This window comes from Mesocricetus auratus, unplaced genomic scaffold (genome assembly GCF_017639785.1).
Source record: "Mesocricetus auratus isolate SY011 unplaced genomic scaffold, BCM_Maur_2.0 Super-Scaffold_100691, whole genome shotgun sequence".
NCBI classification, from domain to species: domain Eukaryota; kingdom Metazoa; phylum Chordata; class Mammalia; order Rodentia; family Cricetidae; genus Mesocricetus; species Mesocricetus auratus.
The window spans coordinates 6,477,825-6,498,321 of record NW_024429267.1 but is presented as its reverse complement, the minus strand read 5'-3'; the positions used below and the strand labels follow the sequence as shown (position 1 = coordinate 6,498,321).

The following is a 20,497-nucleotide window of genomic DNA, read 5'->3' as shown; positions in this document are numbered from 1 at the left end:
CTAAAATGAGAATAACTCTTCCTAGTTTATTTTATATGCATTCATTTCATATATATGTAATTGAAAGATGCACAACTCAATGGTAATAAGCTGAAACAGAAGCTGCAGGCAGAATTGGTAAAAATCTACTCATGGGTCTCTCCCTAAGGATCCTGTTGGTCTGGTTTCTTCTATACATAGGACATAGTCACACAGCACTTTTACCTGTCTGCAGAGACAGAGGCTTATCCTTGCAGAATGTTTATATCTATTCTACCTTAGTAATGGCTTATTTAAAAGTCAAGATCTATAATGGAAGACATTTGAGAATAAACAACGAAGACCTTAAACACCCGTAACAAAATATAAAACTGTTCAAGTTAACACATTTCCAATTTAAGATAGGTACTGATACAAGTAAAACCTAATTTCTATTGTATTAAAACTGAGATTCAAGACAGTAACTGACCTGCGGGGAAGATTTTGCAGTAGAATTTCCTAAGCCCAGTTTTCCATAGTCTCCATCTCCAAATGCCCATACCATGGAGCCATCTGCTGACACTGCCAAGGTGTGGTTCAGTCCACAGGCCACCTGGAGAAACAACAGAGTATTTAGTGAGCAGATCATCTGACCTGAAAACAAGGTATGTTTCCAGAACTTTTTTTCTCTTCTTGACTAAAAATGCCTTGTGTTGTTTCCAAAGATTTTTACTGGTTTTGGTAACTGCTCCAAATATAAACCCAAACACATTAATTAGAATTCCCAAGATACTTAAAGAATGCTTTTCTTTAAAGTAAAATCCTTATCTGTAGCTAACTAAGAACATAAAAGTACCAAAGGCAGGGGAAAAAAGTACATATAACTGGGCAATGTTGGTATGCGTCTTTAATCCCAGCACTTGGGAGGCAGAGGCAAGAGGGTCTCTGTGAGTTTGAAGCCAGGCTGGTCTACAAAGAAAGTTCCAGGACAGCCAGGGTTGTTACACAGAGAAACCCTGTCTGGAAAAACCAAAAAAATTAATTAAAAAAGGGGTGGGGGTTACACGTAACTCAGATATACTTATTCACTCCACAGGCTGTCTTAGCAATCACATAGGAAAAGTTAAGACATCTTACCCACTATTGAGAGACATTTTCAATGTATTTATGCACAGAGGGAAAAGTTCAGCCTTCTAACTCAATGCTGCCACACAGGAGCAACAAGAAAGTTGTACTGTGTAAGGCAGTTTGTTTTTGTTGCTACTGTTGTTTGCTTGTTTGTTTGAGATAAGGTCATGATATATAACCTAGGTTATGCTTGAACTCTGGATCGTCTGGTTTCAGTCTTTCAAATGCTGGGATTATAGGTGTATCACCACAGCCAGCTTTTTAAAAGACTTTATAGCAAGGTGTGGTAGTACTTTATGGATAGTGTTTGTTAAACAGCCACATCCAAAAAGTAGGAGCCAAAAAAATGTGAATTTTTCACATTGGGAAAAAAATTATAAAATATGTCACACAAAATATACAGAGGTTAAATGTAACTAGTGATTCTGGTCTTTCTGACAGAAGAAAATATAAGTGCAAACAGAAGAGGTAAGAAAATTTCTATCAACTAGAGCATTGTATTGACTTATGCCATGCCTGTCCAATCTGATATCCCTCCAGTGCAGTCACTCTTTCTGGAAGTTTTTTGTTGGAGGTGTTTCCAAGACCCAGACGACCATAGTCACCATTCCCAAAGGTGAAGAGTTTGCCGTCTGATGTTACCACTGCTGAATGCTTGAAGCCACAAGACATCTAGGAGAGAATCACGGAGAAAAGGGCTTTTAAGAAAAGACTAGGGAAGAAGCTAGTCACTTTCGGTTATGAATGTGTAACAATATCTTGACCTACAAGTGAACCACAGCAGGTTCTGGAATAACTATAGTACTCTTGGCTATGTATACTGACCTAGACTAAAGGAGATAATAAGTGGAAAAATTTGTAGTAAACCACAGGGTGTGCTGTAATTTTACAATATTATCTTAGATCACTACCTGATACAACAGACATGCTTCCCCTCTACCTATCAGGAACTGTGAGGTAAGACCTAACCCTATGGTGTTTTTTCTAAGAGCCTTGCAGCATCACATCTTGGACCAAGTTGGATGGCTAACATTAAAATCCATTTAATTCCTGAAAAGCTTAACCATGAGCCTTCATGACAAAAATGGTGTGGATCTCTTATACTGCTCATGGAATTTGTTTATACCATTTCCTTTACGCTTCAGAATGCTATTTAGTAACCTATATTCACATTCAAAGGCAAATACACCCACACCATGCCTGACCTGTACCACTTCTTCTCCTTGCAAGGCCTCTATCTGCCTTGGCCGCCGTTGCCTGTCGCTGTTCCCATGGCCGAGTTTGCCATAATCCCCATCTCCCCAGCTAAAGACTTCACCACTTTCTGTCAAAGCCATTGAATGTCCATCAGAGCCACAGGAAGTCACCAGCTGGGTCACCACAAAGCCTAGAAGGCAGCAGAAACACAAGAGGTGTCAAATGGTAAAATGTTTCTCTTGCAGCTGCTATAGAATGCCCTCAGATTTGAAAAGTCCCAAAATGTTTGTGGAATAACAAACATTTTAATTTTTTTTTTTTTGGTTTGGTTTTTTGAGATAGTTTCTCTGTGTAGCTTTGGAGCCTGTCCTGGAACTAGCTCTTGCAGACCAGGCTGGTTTCAAACTCACAGAGATCCGACTCCTCTGCCTTCCAAGTGCAGTGACTAAAGGCATGCACCACTATCACCCAGCACATTTTAAATCTTTAAATCAAATTTATAGACATAACCTGACAAAACTGAGAGCAGTCACATAAAATGATGAAGATGAGGGAGGATAAGAACAGCTTACAGCCACTAAGGGTAATGATATTTTAGTCACTCTTATAAATGTTTGCTAAGGATTGTCTCATTTTTCCTCTCACAGATCTAGGGGACAGACACCAACATTCTCATTTTCTACAGTTGCAGAGATTGAGTTGCAAAGTGTGTGGTGGTTATGCAAGGTTTCAGAGGCAGAAAGAACAGGTAGGAACGCAGCCTGTTTTCCCATCCACACTGCAGCGCTCTGCCACCCAGTTCTGCAGGAATTTCCTGTCAACTCACTGGTATGTTTGTCTTAAGTAGAAGTATTTGCTTATAGTCCCCTGTGTTCTCCATGGAACAGACATGCTCACCTTACAGCCTGTGAGCCAAATACATCCTAAGATAGTCAGGGATGTAGCCTAACATATTTACAGATGACAGCAGGGCACAATGTTCAAAGGTTGAAGAACTCTTATTGCAAGCTTTGGGATCCATGAGACCTTGTAGCTGTTTCTCTTGAGGCATTCTTTCTCAAGTCACACAAAACTTTGCCAGAGCTGCCCTTTAAACTCTCCAGCATTGCTGAAGATTTTCATGTGGACTGTTTTATGTTAATGAAACATACCCATGACTACCTAATTACAGCTTAACAATTTTACAGAATTTTTTTACAACTTTAAAACATTTGGTTTTCCTCGAGTCCCAAATACATATATGCTGCTGAATTCTAGCACTCCTACTTGTGAAATAGTTTAAAATGTGTAAATTAAGGCTGTATGCATTACCTAACTAGAACCCAACCATAAGCAAACCTCCATGGGTTTACCAAGTTGAGAAGAGTTCCAGTAGATGCACACAGTCAGGTCACAGTTTCTAACAATTTTAAATTCAGGGTAGCCTCACCTTGCAGGGCTGAAATAACAGTCAGTACATGAAGGTCATCTGAATTTCCTTGCCCTAATCTGCCATAACTTCCTTCACCACAAGCCAACACTGTGCCATTGGCCTGGATGACAAAGGTACAGTTCTGACCACATATAACCTAGTATAAAACACAGAATAAAAAACATAATCCTTATTTGGGTCGAACATGATCAAGATATACAGTGTACATGCATGAAATTATCTAAGAATAAGTAAAAACATTGCCTCTCTATTACCCTTATTGTTCATCTCTAACTTCAGACACTTTAGGTGACCTCATGTACCCGAGGAAATCTCTACCAGTTCGTTTCTCCTTTGCACTAAAACAGAAAAACTGGTCTACCTGTGGCTTCCCTGTAACCTTTGATTGCTATAATTCTGAAAACAACCAAGGCACATATGAGGCCCATTGGACTGAGATAATTCATGAGATTCCAGCTAACTGAGCACAACTAAACAACACAGATAGAGAAGAAAGAGGAAAAGTGATAGGAAACATTTAGTAGTAGAAATGGTGTAGAAAGTGGCAGAAACTGGAGGGGACCAAAACAGGGAAGAGCAGTAAACTCTGGGGATAGCTTAGGGAGAAGAGAACTGAAGTGAAATGAGGGGAATACAGCATCATAACTAATGGTGGAGAGAGGAGTATCAATAAAGGTGAAAGATCCTGGTTCATGGTTCCCAAAGAGAACAGTGATTAAGATTAGCTCAGCTTCCATAAATATGTACTACACTGGCCTCATACATTGTGATGTTAATTCACTAGGAAGCCAGAAAAATTTAGAAACTTCTTTAAAATGTCTTGAGTACAATAAAACCTTAGCAAGCCTTCATTCTGAGGCCACATAAAATGAGGTTCTTTAATGATTCACCACAATAGACTATGAAACCGACATTCTTCAACCCAAAGCAAGTTACTGACAGCAATTGGAATTCCTGAATTTCTTCTCTATTCTTCACTCTGCTATTTACCTGTTGGGCCTGTGAGAATGAAGGAGCTGTAGCTGGTACCATTACATTTCTTCCAGCTTCTGCCAGCTGTCCATGCCTGCCAGCACCCCATAAGTAGACATCACATTTACCTCCCAGGTGCCAGTCCTAGAAAACCCACAGGCACCTAAAGTTAGGATCATCCAGTTGCTCAAACAAAGACATACTGAGCACAAGCATGTGACAACCACTACAGGAAACAGAAGGACACAGAAACACATGCATTTATAATCAAAAGACTGACTGAAACCCACCACATAGTAATCTTATCTTTACTGACCTCAGGCCTGGAAGTTGCCCAAGACATAATTTGTTCATCCATGCCATTGATCCACTTGCTGTTATCCTGCAAGACAGAGCACACATCACAACCAACGATGCCTTGTCAGGACTTAGTCTTCTCCTGACTAGTGATGAAGCTTCCTTTCTAAAGAACATGGTAATATTAGAACAAGTCAAGAATAGTTGTTCTTATTTTGTTTTTTAAAACACAAGGTCTTGCTATGTTGCTCAGGTCATCTGGCTTCAAACTCTTGGTCTCAAAATTCTCTGACTTCTTTCTCCTAAGAAGTTGGGGCTACAGGCATATGCCACCCCATCCAGCAAGTCCAATGTCATAGTAATTTCAAACTTGCTTTTGCATTCTAATATTTATTTTTTATTATACACACTTTCACTTTAACAGTAGCCTTGGTTCAATGCTAACCATTTGGTGCTGGAGAAATGGCTCAGCAGCAAAGAACACTGGCTGCTCTTACAGAGGACCCAGGTTCATGTCCCAGCAACTACATGGCAGCTCACAACTGCACATAAAGTAAAATAAATAAAGAAGACCTGTGTTTTTTTAAAGCTAATCATTCAAGTTTACTGAACACCTATGGGTACAAAGCCATGTACAAAACCTACTGCCTCGCTAGATTCTTTATCTAGGTTAGTGAGTAAGTCTCATCATTGTTTTGGGCTTCAGTTTCCATATCTATAAGATGGTATCAGGGTCAAATGGGGTTCAAAAGGACCTGTTATACTCTGTTCTATTCTATCCTATTCTATTTCACGCTTCTCTGTTCTATTATTTGTATCTGGTGTTGGTGATGGTGACTAAACTCTTGGGCCCCTTACAAGGAAGATATTTCTTGATTAAAAATGACATAGTCAGACAATTTTTCTCAATTCAGTTATCTGATGTTATATTTACATTTTTATGTTCAAATGTTTGCATACATAAGCCTTAATTAAGGTTAGGTCAGGTGCTTGCTTGCATTTCCTACATTGGCATTTTGCCTTCATCACCATTTCTATAGATAGACACTATCAAATACAGTAAAAAAGAACACCACCAAATGCTCATCTGTATTCTCACTTGATACTGATCACTAGTATATTTAAAGCACAGAGTAAATCAGAATCTCTAAAGTGGCATAAATCTCACAAAGTAACCAGAAGAAAGCTAAAAATATGTATGATTAAGGTACTTGACAAACACCTACAGATGAAGGTAACAGGAAAGTATGGCACTATATATGAAGTCAGTAGATTCAGAAGGGCTCTGTCACAAGAGACTTGATAGAAAAGTATATTCCATTTAATATAAGGGCATGCCACTAGCTAGTCAAGCCAGCAAAGAAACTGTGGCATACCAAGCAGCCATGGTACAATCTCCTCTACAAATAGCAGCAGCACATGACTCACCATGAGGAGTACTAGCTCATCTTCAGGAACAGGCTCTAGATCTGGGACAGTAAATGACTCTGGAAACTGTGCTCCATTGGTCAGGGCTTCTGCAGCCTTGATGGTGGTTGAGAAGCATTCTAACCAGGCCCATTCATTCGGATTCCAGGATGCAGGATCAGGGAGGCAGTTCTGATGGTGTGGAGGCACTGGAGGGCTACACAACAGCTGATCCAGATGAAGCCCCACAGCAAGGGAAGCCAGACACTGCATGTAGGGGCTGTGAACAAGCTGGTCACCACAAACCACATGAGGCTAAGAGAAATTAACATGTGATGGAGTCTGTGTTAGATGTCCTGAATAAACTTACATTATGAAATCTTACAGAGCTAGAAGAGAATTCTACATATTCTTCACTCAATTTTCTCTATATCTAATATATATAATAACATAAAGCCATACTACATTCATCAAAACTAAGAAATTTATGCTGGTAAATACTGGCTAAACCAGAGCTTTATTTGGTTTTGCCACTCATATCCTTTTTTTTTGTTTGTTTGTTTCAGAATCTAGTAAGGGCTCACACTGGACTGGTGTGTGTGTGTGTGTGTGTGTGTGTGTGTGTGTGTGTGTGTGTGTGTGTGTGTGTGTGTGTGTGTGTGTGTGTATTTTTCCTGATTATAAACAAGGTAGATAACAACTAAACAACTAAATCACAAAGATCTAACTCATCTCACATTTTTTCATTTACTAAGAAAACCTTGGTAGTCATCAAACACAAATTCTCTTTTATGGTAGTCTTTAATCATAGCAGAGTAAATCTATCACAGAGACCATGAAAATTAAAACCAGGCAAATTCTTCAGTGAAATTAACTGGATATGGAATGAATAAATCATCTGAAAAAGAATGTATCAACACTACAAATTTTGGGGTTATAGTTTCATTTAACTCAGATGAAAATGAAGAAAAATGGGCTTAAGACTAGTGTACAACTGCTTAGGTACATATGACTTCATTTCTGTCCCAATAGCTATACTTATTGCCCTCAAACGTCAAGTCAAGCCCCTGTTGGATGGAGGGGAGGGGTCTAAATTCCAAAATATCAGGTACTAAGGGAGTTAGAGCCATGAGTTACCTTTTCATAGGCATATTGCTCTTGAAGCATCATGGGTAGCCGCTCCAGAAATGCTCTCATGCAGGGAGCCATGTTTAATCCCAGAATACCCTGTTGTTTGAGGGCTGTCCGACAGGTTGCTAAAACGTGATTGGCAGAAGCCCATTCTGCTGTACAATTCACAACCAAAACATCCTGGTGGAAAATAAATTATTCTATATGATTAATTTGTTTAAATAAAATATTTAAAAATTATGCCATTACCATTCAACCTGAGAAATTCTCTCCAGTAACTGGATTAAATTCTTTTCCTTTTTACATACAAAGATATGTCTATGGAACTTTAAGACATCCTAATTTTGTTTAAGTAAAATGGGTGAATTAAACAAAATAAAAACATGTAAGCCACCTTAACAAATTTTCTTTAAAAACAATGTCAATTTTCTGCTGGTCATAGAACTTGTAAGACTAGGCATGCAGTGTACTTCACAAATCTGACATAATTACAGGGACAGTAGGAATAAAAAGTTTCCTCAGGAACACAATGTAAAAGCCCCAGAACTTCCCTATTCTATGCAGTAGGCTCAATGACTCTACTGTTTGGGGTGCTACACACTATATAGCTAATCTTGAAAACATCCTAGGATTGGTTAGCTTTTATTTTTACTCTTAGTAGGATCATTCACAAAGGAGTATAGCTTCTTTTAACACTATTTAAGCACATAAAATGTAAATCAAACCGTATACTGGCTTTGCTCTTTCAGAGTATGATGACTGCTGTAGGGTAATACCATACATCACCTTTTTTTTTTCCCCCACAGAAGAATGGTTAGCACTTTTACTAGAATCTTAAATTTCAAAGCCATGATATATTTTGGATTCCTAAATATTTTTGAGATGGTTTTTCCACAGAATATTCTTTTGAGATAGTTTAGTGCTGTCAAAATTCATGTGAGAAAATCGGGATCTACTTTTGTCTTCCAAAAGAATTAATTAAAAACAAAAACAAACACTCGGGCACTAGATCAGTATTTATCTCTGGCATCCAAATGGACTTTGGGAGCCCATTCCACATGAAGGGATGCTCTCTCAGCATGGACACATGTGGGAGGGCCTAAGCCCTGCCCCGGATAATATGACAGACTTTGGAGATTCCCCATGAAGGGCCTTACCCTCCCTGGAGAGTGGAGTGGGGATTGGGTGGGGAGTTAGGAGGGTTTGTGGGAGGTGGGGGAGGAGGGGCGGGAGAGGGAGCTGGGATTGACATGTGAAGCAAGCTTGTTTCTAATTTAAAAAACTCAAATCAAGCACTTTCAGCAAAGCCCAGGTAGAGCTGAAAGAGGACAGGATAAGAAAAGAGCATGCCCAGGTCCTAACTCCCTTCTACCCTTAAATAGCTGCATTATCTTGGACAAGTAATAATCTTTCAGATAGCAGTTGTCTCTCTGAAGAGAGGGGCTTGGACTGTAACATTTAAAACTTCTCCAGTCTCAACCAATGGTTTGTTGTGACAGTAATATTACCTTTGATCTATTTGAGCAGGCAGCTACCCCAACTTCTGGAATCCATACTGTGGTCTGAATAGCTCCAGAGCCTATCACAACAGTTTGCAAGACAGAGCCATCCTAAAATGAGATATATTTATCAAAACTCATTTCCTGACTTTAGGCACTGTTGACACAACATCTGTTACTTTACATTCACAAAATATACATTAAAAATTGTAACTGAGCTAAATTTAACAACATTGATTTTATAACCTACTTTTCATTTATACATACTTTTTACTTTAAAAAATACTTATAAGAAAACCCAAAGAACAAGAGATTGGTTCTATAGATGATTCTATAGGTAGAATCATCTCTATAGGAGCTTCTTCATTACCTAAGACACTATTACATAGAATATTCTATTATCTTTGAGCCAAATATAACACATTAGAAAGAAAAACAATCTGTGTCCTTACCCTTAAAGACCAAATGTTCATAAGCCCACCAAGTCCACCAGACACCAAGGCCAACCCATCAGAACTGAAGGCCACAGTCCGAACAGGAGTGATGTGTCCCCGCAGCTGATAAACACACTTGGCTCCAGCTGATTTCCTATAGCCATCCTATAATTCATTGTTTTAATATGTATTAGTTGAAAAATAATTTGCAGGTTCAAGATTCATAGTTAATTCTTGGAAATTTTACATTACAGTAGTGTGAAACTGGGGACTGAGGTAGAGATATTTTCTTTCATAAAGTTACTTAACTCGATGAACAATAAAACAGCAACCTGGTTCTGTTTCTATATATTTTAGAACTAATTTTCTATTCCTTGTTTTGTTTTTTTGAGATAGGGTTTCTGTGTACGCCTGGCTGTCCTGGAACTCCCTCTGTAGACCAGGTTGGCCTCAAACTCAGAGATCTCCCTGCCTCTGCCTCCCCAGTGCCAACTAAATGATAAGAGGGAAGCATCCCAGAAAGACAGAGTGGTACAGACAGAACCATTAGCTAACAACAGGGAAACCTGTTTATAGAGATGAAAAGTGGTTGAGAAAAGAGACAGCTTAGGAAGTCCATTTTGAGATGCAGCATATGTGCTTTCTGGATTTTGTCTGTGCTTTTTCTCCTCCACACGTCCCAACTCTCAGATGTATGAGTTTATGTGACTTGTCTATATGCCTTTGTAAGTAGGTAAGCTTGTAACTCTTCTTTCACAATAATGGCTCTGTACAGGTGAAATTCTGACATTGGTAGGAGACATCTCAGATGGAAACTCCCATAGTGTTACTCCACTCAGGACTAGTATATCCACAACATCCATTTTATTCAACATTGGGATGATCACCACCCAATATGCATTAAACACCTCACTGTAACCAGTAATGATAGTGTCCTCAACTTAAAAAAATTACACGAATTTGAGAGAGCATACAAATTATTACAATTACTTACATTTCCCTGATAGATCATGACCTTCAGGAATAGCAGTAAATGCTTTACTGAGGAGGAGTTATTGTATTATAGTTTCAGATAAAAGTCTTAAACAGCCACACATTACCTGACAATTTGATTCCTGATCCCACCATCCTTCTGAGCTGGTCATACTGGTCTGTGTGGTATCTTGTGGAATACGCCAAACACACACTAAGCCATTCTGACAGCCACTTAAAAAAAAAATCACAAAAGGAGAACATACCAAATGAAAATCTGACAATCTGCTCTTTATTTCTTTTAGGTAACTTTTAAGAAAATTATTTATCTTTATTTTATTGGTGTTTTGCCTGCATGGATGTCTGTGTGAGGATGCTAGATCCCCTGGAACTTGAGTTACACACAGTTGTGAGCTGCCATGTGGGTCCTGGGAATTGAACCCAAGTCGTCTGGAAGAGCAGCTGGTGCCCTTAGCCACTGAGCCATCTCTCCAGCCTCTCTCAAGTAATTTTTATGCTGTGACACTAAATCGAGATTACTGGGAAGTAATAGTCTACACTCCCATAAAAACTAACACACACACACAAATTTATAACATACGTGGCCATCAATAACTGCAACTTGGATCCTTTCCCTGGAAGGCTGCACCAGGCGATGCCGTTTACAGTGGATGGATGGCAGAGCGAATGCAGACAGCGCCAGCATCCTGAAACAGGTCCCCAGAGTTTCACACTTTCTTCTTTGGCACATGTCATAAGAATATGGCCTGTTGGGTCCCATTTCATACTCACAAGAGTCTCCTTAAAATGGTAGGGAAAATAATACTCGTTTTACAATAAGAATTTTTTTTTTTTTTTTTTTTTTGGTTTTACGAGACAGGGTTTCTCTGTTTTAGAGGCTGTCGGTCCAGCCTGGCCTCGAACTCACAGAGATCCACCTGCCTCTGCCTCCCGAGTGCTGGGATTAAAGGCGTGCACCACCAACGCCCGGTTTACAATAAGAATTTTATATTCATTAATTTGTGGATGGTACTCAATTGCTTTAAAATCAAGGTTTTTATATGAATTCGATATTTCCATGTCATTCTTAATCTTATTCAACTTGCCTTTTAACATAGTTTACATTATATATCTATTACAGTTAAAGCTGAATAAATGTTACATTAAATTATGAAAATCTGGCTCTGAAGAGAACAGTACTTTTCCTTTGCATGTGTACATACTGTATCATTTTATCAACTGATAATCATTACAATGTGAAAAGGATGGAAACAAAAACAGAAAGAAAAAAGAATCCCTCACCCCAGATTAGTGAAAATGCTTAGGAGAGACTAGGGAATGTTTTGTGTTTATATGTCTTGATCTCTTGATCATTGTGTTTTCCTTTTAATTTTTTTATAATCTTAATTTATGCAAATTAGTGTTTTGCCTGCATGCATGTCTGTGCACCATGTGCCTGGTGCCTGTAGAGGCCAGAGAGGGCATAGGAATTCCTGGAACTAGAGTTACAGATGGCTATGAGCTTCCATGTTAAATGCTGGTAATAGAACCTGGGTTCTCAGGAAGGATAGTCAGTACTCTTAAACTTAGAACCATCTCTCTAGTCCTTTGTGGTTTTTTTTTTTGTTTTGTTTTGTGATTATCCTTCCACATTTCCCAACTCCTGTTTTTTTACTTTTATGTTGCCTGCCTGGGTGGCCTTGTAAACATCAGGACTGGAAATCTCTGAGGAAACACCTTTCATTAGTGGAAGTTTTGGTATTAACGGAGACACTTTGGACAGGGGATATTCCTAGGGCACTCAGATGTCATGTTTTTGGTTTCATTTTCCTTTTGCAGCTTGATTTATTTTTTTTTAAACACAGATTCTTCCATGTAAACACAGGCACAAAGACTTTATGTAACAACAGGATATTAAATCATAAGTGGCCAATGTAAAATATTGTTGAAGATACTACCACCAAACAAAATTACAATTAAAAAAACAAGAAAAGCAGCCATCAAGAAGATGGCCTTTACCTTATGTGCGTCAATAAGAACAATGCCTCCTTTCTCAAGTGGTTCTTTTGTTCCCATTAACAATTTCCCATCAAAATATCCTACTGCAAACGGTCTGTCTTCACTGAACCACGCAATGCAAGTGACAGATACTAACATGATAAAAACACACACACAAAAGGATATATTTGTCATTATCTAGACGTACAACTAGGCACTCTGAAAGAGATCTGTGCTACTACCATCACAGCAAGAAAACTTCTACATAGCTCACAAATTATAAACTTTAGCCTAGAGCACATACAACCCACTTTAAAGAATGTCACTTATGAGTGAAAGAAATGACCTCACTGTTAACATTTCATTCTTATCCATGAGGTTGTTAAAAAAAGAAAGACAGTAACAATTTGGTTGGGAATAAGGAACTGTACCAGGTTGTTAACAATTTGTTTTTAACCAATAATTTTCTCCCCTCTTGACAGCTCTAAAATATAAGTTATATTTGGATCCTGCTATAAATGTTAAATCATTCACACACAGGATGAATGACTAATATGGTATAACAAAGTGAAATTTCCCTTTGTCAGAAAGATACAGTAAGGAGTAGAAGAGAAATAGATTTCAATCCAGTTACTAATTAAAATCAAATATCTAGTGGAAATTTTAGAGAACAAAGCCAAAAGTAATATTCACTAGCATTTATACTCAACCAAAAACCTTTTTGTCTACTTGTCTACTTTCTTGACTAGTATAACTTCTTACCATCCTTTCGATAGCAGTGTTCCAGTTCTCGGCGGTGCATAGTGGACACGTCAACGACTTCAATCAGTCCTAGAGACCCGTCCATCCGTCCCACCAGCAATAACTCTGGAGACTCTCCTGACCAGGCTGTAGCTGGACCTTCTTCTGGCCAAGCCAGGGCAGACACCCAGTGTGGCTGAATATCTACTAATCCTTTTCCTCCTACAGATCGAGAAATGTTAACTCACCCTCATTTAACTCTTAAAAAAGGAACAAGTGCCAGGTATGGTGGCACACATCTTTTGTTTGCTGTTTTTGTTTTTTGAGACAGAGTTTCTCTGTGTAGCCTTGGTTCAATCCCTGGAACTCTCTCTGTAAATCAGTCCTCAATTCACAGAGAATCACCTGCCTCTGGCCCCCAAGATGTGTGCCACTAGCTGGGCGATGGTGGCACACGCCATCAATCCCAACAATCAAGAGGTATACACAGGCTGATCTCTGTGAGTTTAAAGACACCCTGAACTACACATGCCATATATATACCTATACCTATATATATATATATATAGGTATAGGTATAGGTATAGGTATAGGTATAGGTATAGGTATAGGTATAGAGGTACAGCTATATCCCTGGCTGGCATGGGATTCAATGAGGGATAGATCCTCAATCTCAAAAAATGCATATATAGCAAGAATAGAAATTTCAAAAAAGAAAAAGTATTTATTAGTTAATACACCCAATGTAGTCTCTATTTCACAACAGCCTATGAACCTAAAGGTCTGTGAAAACAAAATCTTTTTATTCATGTCCTACATATCATTTAAGCCAACAGTCTTTTTTTATAACTACTTAAAGAACAAAGTACTTCTACAAAAGAAGAGACTAAAGGAACAAATGGCAGCAAATGGTAATCACTTAAGTGCTTTCCTATTGCCGGCAAAGTGGTATGCTTCTTTCCCAGGACAGTGGGAGAAGGCTGAAGGCAACATCACTAAGATACTTCTGCTTTTTGGTTTACTTGATTTTGACACAGGCCTCACAATTGTAATAACCCAGACTGACTTCCAACTTCCAGCAATTCTCCTGCCTCTGCTTCCCAAGTACTGAAATTGCATGGGCCATTATGCTCAGTAACCCCTAAAAATTACTGAAAACCCAACTGATATGAATAATTTACCTACAGACTGGCTAGCTGCTCCTCTATTATGTGAATGATAATAGACATTTCTTAAGCATGTAAAAATAAACAAATACTAGTAAGTCTATAATTATAATAGCATTTTTTTTTGTTGAGAGATACAACAAAAACTGTTAGGGCAACTGATACAGCTTTATGGGAAAAGGCCCTTGCTGCTAAGCCTAATGACCTAAATTCAATCCCTGGGATCCACATGGTAGAAAGAGAAAACTTCTGTAAGTTGTTCTGTGACTTCCATATATGCACCATGGCATATGTGTACACCCAAACAAACAAACAAACAAATAAATGAATGAATGTGTAAAAACACCTAATAAAAAATTTTATCTCGCCGGGCAGTGGTGGCGCACGCCTTTAATCCCCGCACTCAGGAGGCAGAGGCAGGCGGATCTCTGTGAGTTCCAGGCCAGGCTGGACCGACAGCCTCCAAAACAATACAGAGAAACCCTGTCTCGTAAAACCAAAAAAAAAAAAAAAAAAAAAAAAAACTCTGTCAGGATGGTGTACATGCATTTAATCCTAGCACTTGGGAGGCAGAGGCAGGCAGAGTTCAAGCCAGTCTGGGCTACAAAGTAAGTTCCAGGACAACCAAGGTTGTAATACAAGGAAACCCTATCTCAAGAAACAAAACAAAAAATTTATCTCTGAAAGAAACATAAACGAAAGAGCTATTTCAAAAGTGGCTGAAAATTACACAGCTTAAAACCTAGCAACTAACACCTCTCCTCAAGCCTACTTACTGTTGCATTAAAAGAAGCTTGGTTCACAAAGCAAGTATCTGAAACTTCCAGCTGTTAACAGTTCACAGATTTCCAGGTAAAGAGAAGCAAAGCTCCTACTTGGCCTCCAAGACTAAGTGAGAGGAAGGCTGAGCACTGCAGTGCTCTCAGGACTCTTACCATTAACTTGCCAGATGTTCACCATCTTCTCCAACGCCCCAGCAAGGTATCTGCCACTGACACTCCAGGAAACAGGTGAGAAGCTTGGGTCACTAGGTGATCCAAGGCTTTCCTCGGCATCCCCTTCCCTAAAATGCAACAGATGAGTGTGCAATTTCCATCTACATTTCTAAATTTAGTAAGCTAGATTTCAAACCTAAAAGCAAGGGTTGCATACAGGCTTGTTATCATAGGATATTCTTAATCAGCAGCATTCGTCATCACAGAGAAGATGTCAATTATGAAAGAACAATGCTTCAAGTACTTCTCATAATTTGGACAGAATTTGTCATCAAAGATATTCATAACTGTTATGAGCTGAAGACAGGTACTATTCAGAGTACACTGATTTCTGTTATGCCTAATTCATACAGAAGGTCTTAGGAAAGGAATACCCATGGAGAGAAAGGAACTTCACCAAATTCTGTAACAGAATTAGAATCAATCTAGTTGTCTATCAACAGATGAATGAATAATGAAAATTTTCTATAAAAAATGGAATAATGGGGCTGCAGAGATTGCTCAGAGGTTAAGACCACTGACTGCCCTTCCAGAGGTCCTGAGTTCAATTCCCAGCAACCACATGGTGGCTCACAACCATCTGTGCCCTCTGGGGCCTACAGGGTTACATGCAGGCAGAATACTATAAATAATAAATAAATAATCTTAACAAAAATAATGTGATTGACAACTTCCTTGTATGCCATCCTAGAGCCTTCACCCAGTGGCTGAAGGAAGCAGAGGCAGAAACCCACAGCTAAATACTGAACTGAACTCCTGGAAACCAGTTGCAGAGAGAGAGGAGTGATGAGCAAAGGGGCTAAGAGTAGGCTGGTAAACCCCACAGAAACAGCTGACCTGAACAAGGGGGGAGCTCATGGACCCCACACATATAGCTGAGAGGTCAGCATGGGACTGATCCAGACCGCTGAACGTGGGTGTCAGTGAGGAGGCCTCAGCATTCTTTGGGGTCTCGGGCAATAGATTGGCATTTATCCCTGACATCCAGATGGACTTTGGGAGCCCATTCCATGTGGAGGGATGCTGTCTCAGCCTGGACACATGGGGGAGGGTCTAGGCCCTGCCCTGGATGATATGATAGACTTTGGAGATCCCCCATGAAGGGCCTCACCCTCCCTGGAGAGTGAAGTGGGTATTGGGTGGCGGGTTGGGGGGGGGGGCTGAGGGAGGTGGGGGAGGAGGGGAGGGAGAGGGAGCTGGGATTGACATGTGAAGAAAGCTTGTTTCTAATTTAAATAATAAAAAGAGATTACAGAAAATCAAAAAAATACTTTAAAAAATGGAATTCTCACGCCGGGTATTGGTGGTGTACACCTTTAATCCCAGCACTTGGGAGGCAGAGGCAGGTGGATCTCTATGAGTTCGAGACCAGCCTGGTCTACAGAGTGAGTTCCAGGACAGCCTCCAAAACAATACAGAGAAACCCTGTCTCAAAAAAAAAATGGAATTTTCTCTCATATGTGGAATCTACCCAATATAATATATGCAAACAAATGTATGTGTGCGTATAGTATAACCTATAGAAAAGAGAACAAAAGGTTAAACATTAGGAGATCAGGAAGGACTAATGTAGGTAATGGGCATGAGTTTTAAAGAAATATATAAAAGCCAATTGTGTTTCAGTTCTAACTCTGTTGTGGAGTTTCCATTTTTTGTAGTAGATAAACACTTAAAAATATATTCAATAGCACGAGTAAAATCCAGTGCAAGCTTCCAGCTGCTGTTCTAAGTGGCTATTCTGACTGTACAGAAGTTCAATGATATACACAGACTTTGGGTTTGGTTAATTTCAGTATGTGATTTTTCTTTTTCTTTCTTTCTTTTTTTTTTTCGAGACAGGGTTTCTCTTTGGCTTTGGAGGTTGTCCTGGAACTAGCTGTTGTAGACCAGGCTGGTCTTGAACTCACAGAGATCCGCCTGCCTCTGCCTCCCGAGTGCTGAGACTAAAGGTGAGTGCCTGGGACTGCCCGACTTGTGCGATTTTTCTTATTTGAAAGTTTTTTATAATAAAGTTTACTAAATCAATTTAAAAACTAAAAGAAATAGCTACAACTAGCTACAGTACTGTAAGAATGCAACATGCTGATACAAAATAATTACTCTAATTCCCAAATAACCACTGAAGACTAATGAAAAATAGTATATTGCTCTATCTAACTAAACATGTATTTGTTAGTAGGCTCTGCTTTAACTTTTAATGAGCCTAAATAGAGCTTAAAGTTTTATTTTCTGAATGGTAGTACCATGGAAAATTAAACTCTAGAGATTTAGAAATACTATTCTAAAAGAAAAACCTTTAGCACTTTAATGAGAAAGGACTATGTAACATATCCAGGATGAAGCATGCTAAAGATGGCCTCAGCTTTATGTCAGTGGAACAAGCACTTACAATCTATTGAACACACAGGTCTGTTGCAGTGAGTACTGCTTCTTGGTAACATTCCACACCCGAATAGTGCCATCGTTGCCACTTGTAGCCAGTAGGCCTTTTTTATTACACCAAACACATGTCATTACCTAGAGAAGTTAAGACAGATAAGCCAAGTCAAGTTTTGATTTAAAGGACTTCATCATTTGAAGTTCTATAAAAAAGTTATCTACCTACATGGGGAAGGACTGACTTTGATGATCCCCATGGAAGGCCTCACCCTCCCTGGGGAGTGGATGGGGGGGAGCCGCTGGGGAGCATGGGAGGATGGGAAGAAGAGGAAACTTGGACTGATATGTAAAATAAGATTGTTTCTAAAAGAAAAAAAGCTCAAAAAAAGTCATTTATCATGAAACTATAAAAATATCCATGATGTAATCCTATATACATGATTTCCTTTTCCAAATGCCTTGTAAAATACCTATTTAAAGTACTATGCTCAAACTCCTTTAAATTATTTGAGACCTATTAAAATCTTTTTTATAACTTTTTATTTTATTTTTTATTACATCTATGTGTGTGTGGTGGAGAACAAATATCCCCAGTAAACATGTGGTAGCCACATTTTGGGGAGTCAGTTCTCTCCTATAGTATGGGTTTCCCTTGGGTCACCAGGCTTGAGTGGTAAACACTTTTACCCAACGAGCCACATTAAAGGTTCCCTACTAAAATCCTAAAATTGAATTAAACTAAATGTTTAATAAAGACAAACATTCAAATGTGTTGAGAAGGAATGATTCCAAGAGGCAGAGCAAGCTGCCCCACACGTTTCTTATATCCCTTCCATATGGCACTGATGCTCGTGTGGACTTCCCAAGGAACTGAAAATGGTTCAGTGGCGACAAGCCTGTACCGCTTTCACAGAGGACCCAAGTTTGGTTCTCAGCACCCACACTGGACAGTTCACAACCACCTATAACTCCAGCTCCAGGGGCATCCAGTGACTCTGGCCTCCATGAGTACCTGTACTCACATGTACAACCCTTCTATGCGCCATATTAAAAAAATGTATAAAGAATTTTAAATATATATTCTAAAAATAATACAGACTATGCAGTAATTTTTTTAAATTTAATTAATGCATATCAGTACTTGCTTCTTAAAAATTTAGAGGCCCACTAAATTAGTCAGCTACAATAGATTAGGATAAGGCTTCATTTTTAGGAAGTAATTTCTTTCTGTCAACCCCTACACAAAGAAACTAGAATTGGCAACTACTTAGGCAAATATTGGTAATCATGTATACATGTGTGAGAAAAAGAGACACAAAAAAAGAGACCTACACTCTGAGCAGTCAGAGAGGTAATTAGCACATCTTATATTCAAAATACATACTCTGTTTTGATGAGCTTCCAACTTGATAAAAGAGCATTTTCTGAGATCTCCTCCCATATCAGCAAGTGTTTGTGGAGCCGTTTGGTTGTCACGGTCATGTGCAGCAAGAGTGCGCACAAGTTGTTGAGCAGCCCATTGCCTATGCTGTGAGGACAGCCTAGAGGAGAGGCAGCAGGCTGCCAGGGCATTAGCCAGCTCCAGAGGGCCTACAGCAGAAGGATCATAGGAAGGATGGGCATACAATTGGGCAATAAAACCTGCTTAAACAAAACAATGAAATGATGCCCAGGTGAGAGTTGGTGGTGATGAACAAACAAAAATGGGTTAACCCATTTCTTTTATAAATTAGCTTTTTAAGCAATTATTTTACTAAGGTATGCATATAAAATATAAAGTATCTCATGCTAAATCTATAATAAATCTGATTCACTTCAAATGAATATCTTACTCTACACAAATAGTCCTTGTTCTAAAGACTCAGACTGGGGAATACAGCAGAAATCATTTTCTAGCCTATATAACCACCTAGTGCCTGCTATTTACAAAGCACCTTAGCAGGGACATAACCAGGGTTACAGCTCAGTGAGAGAACACATGATCAAAACACACAAGGCCCTGGGTTCTAATACTCAGCACCAAATACAGGAATAGTTTTTAAAAATGGACCTTAACAGCTAGTCAAGGAACTAGATCAATGGATCTCAAAGTCCACCAATCTCAGCTAAATGCTCTTGACTGAAGCAAAGGTTAAATAGGAATTTAAGTAGTCCTTTCAAAGTGTTATCTTAAATACTATCTGTATTTAAACTGCATTAAAGAACCCTACCATTTATGTTGATTCAAGCCATTACCTATAACCACACTAATTGGTCCATTTTTCCATATCTGTGTAAACCTGTAAATCCCAGTGTCCAAGAGGTACAGGGAAGAAGACTGTAGGTGTGAGGTAAACCTAGAACTATATAGCTAGACCCTGTCTCAAATACCAAAACTATCTCTGTAATTCTTTTATGTCCTAAACTTAAATATCCTTTATCACATGCAATGATGCAAAACCACAGCTCATAAAGCATGAATCAGGTCAATTAGAAGACTGTACTCAAACAGTATGAAACCTACCTTTCTTTTCTACTTCTGACTTATCATAGTTAGGTCTCAGTTTGGCCCCTTTGTCTGCCAATAATGCCACAAGGGCTTGAGTTACAACAAAGTTTGGGGAGGTTACAAGTTTATTTTCTTCAGCAATTCCACGGAGAAAGCTGGGTAGAAACTTCCGCTGAATTGGATCATCGACTGTGGTGAGATTGACACCTGTTGCAGCAGAAATCAAGTTCTGAAGAGGCAATTGGAACAAACAATTTAATTTTTACATATTTTTGGAACAAAACTTTCAATTGAATTTCAAAA

At 39.0% G+C, this 20,497-nt stretch overlaps 1 protein-coding gene across 9 annotated transcripts in view; it reads right to left on the bottom strand.

Annotated features, from left to right (window-relative positions):
* Window positions 1-20,497, bottom strand: part of Herc1 (HECT and RLD domain containing E3 ubiquitin protein ligase family member 1) — a 162,023-nt gene that overhangs the window by 15,229 nt on the left and 126,297 nt on the right. For 7 of the 9 annotated variants that reach the window (XM_040739487.1, XM_040739486.1, XM_040739489.1 and 4 more), the window contains 18 exons: window positions 20,210-20,423; window positions 19,091-19,347; window positions 17,717-17,844; window positions 15,268-15,395; window positions 13,188-13,388; window positions 12,447-12,577; window positions 11,029-11,228; window positions 10,556-10,661; window positions 9,474-9,620; window positions 9,031-9,132; window positions 7,529-7,702; window positions 6,413-6,706; window positions 5,004-5,069; window positions 4,706-4,831; window positions 3,713-3,851; window positions 2,292-2,473; window positions 1,603-1,758; window positions 449-571 (listed from right to left, as the gene is read on the bottom strand). In XM_040739487.1, the coding sequence (XP_040595421.1) occupies window positions 449-571; window positions 1,603-1,758; window positions 2,292-2,473; window positions 3,713-3,851; window positions 4,706-4,831; window positions 5,004-5,069; window positions 6,413-6,706; window positions 7,529-7,702; window positions 9,031-9,132; window positions 9,474-9,620; window positions 10,556-10,661; window positions 11,029-11,228; window positions 12,447-12,577; window positions 13,188-13,388; window positions 15,268-15,395; window positions 17,717-17,844; window positions 19,091-19,347; window positions 20,210-20,423 (2,874 nt within the window). The remainder of the gene's footprint in view (window positions 1-448; window positions 572-1,602; window positions 1,759-2,291; window positions 2,474-3,712; window positions 3,852-4,705; window positions 4,832-5,003; window positions 5,070-6,412; window positions 6,707-7,528; window positions 7,703-9,030; window positions 9,133-9,473; window positions 9,621-10,555; window positions 10,662-11,028; window positions 11,229-12,446; window positions 12,578-13,187; window positions 13,389-15,267; window positions 15,396-17,716; window positions 17,845-19,090; window positions 19,348-20,209; window positions 20,424-20,497) is intronic. The other 2 variants (XM_040739492.1, XM_040739494.1) reach the window with 1 other exon arrangement.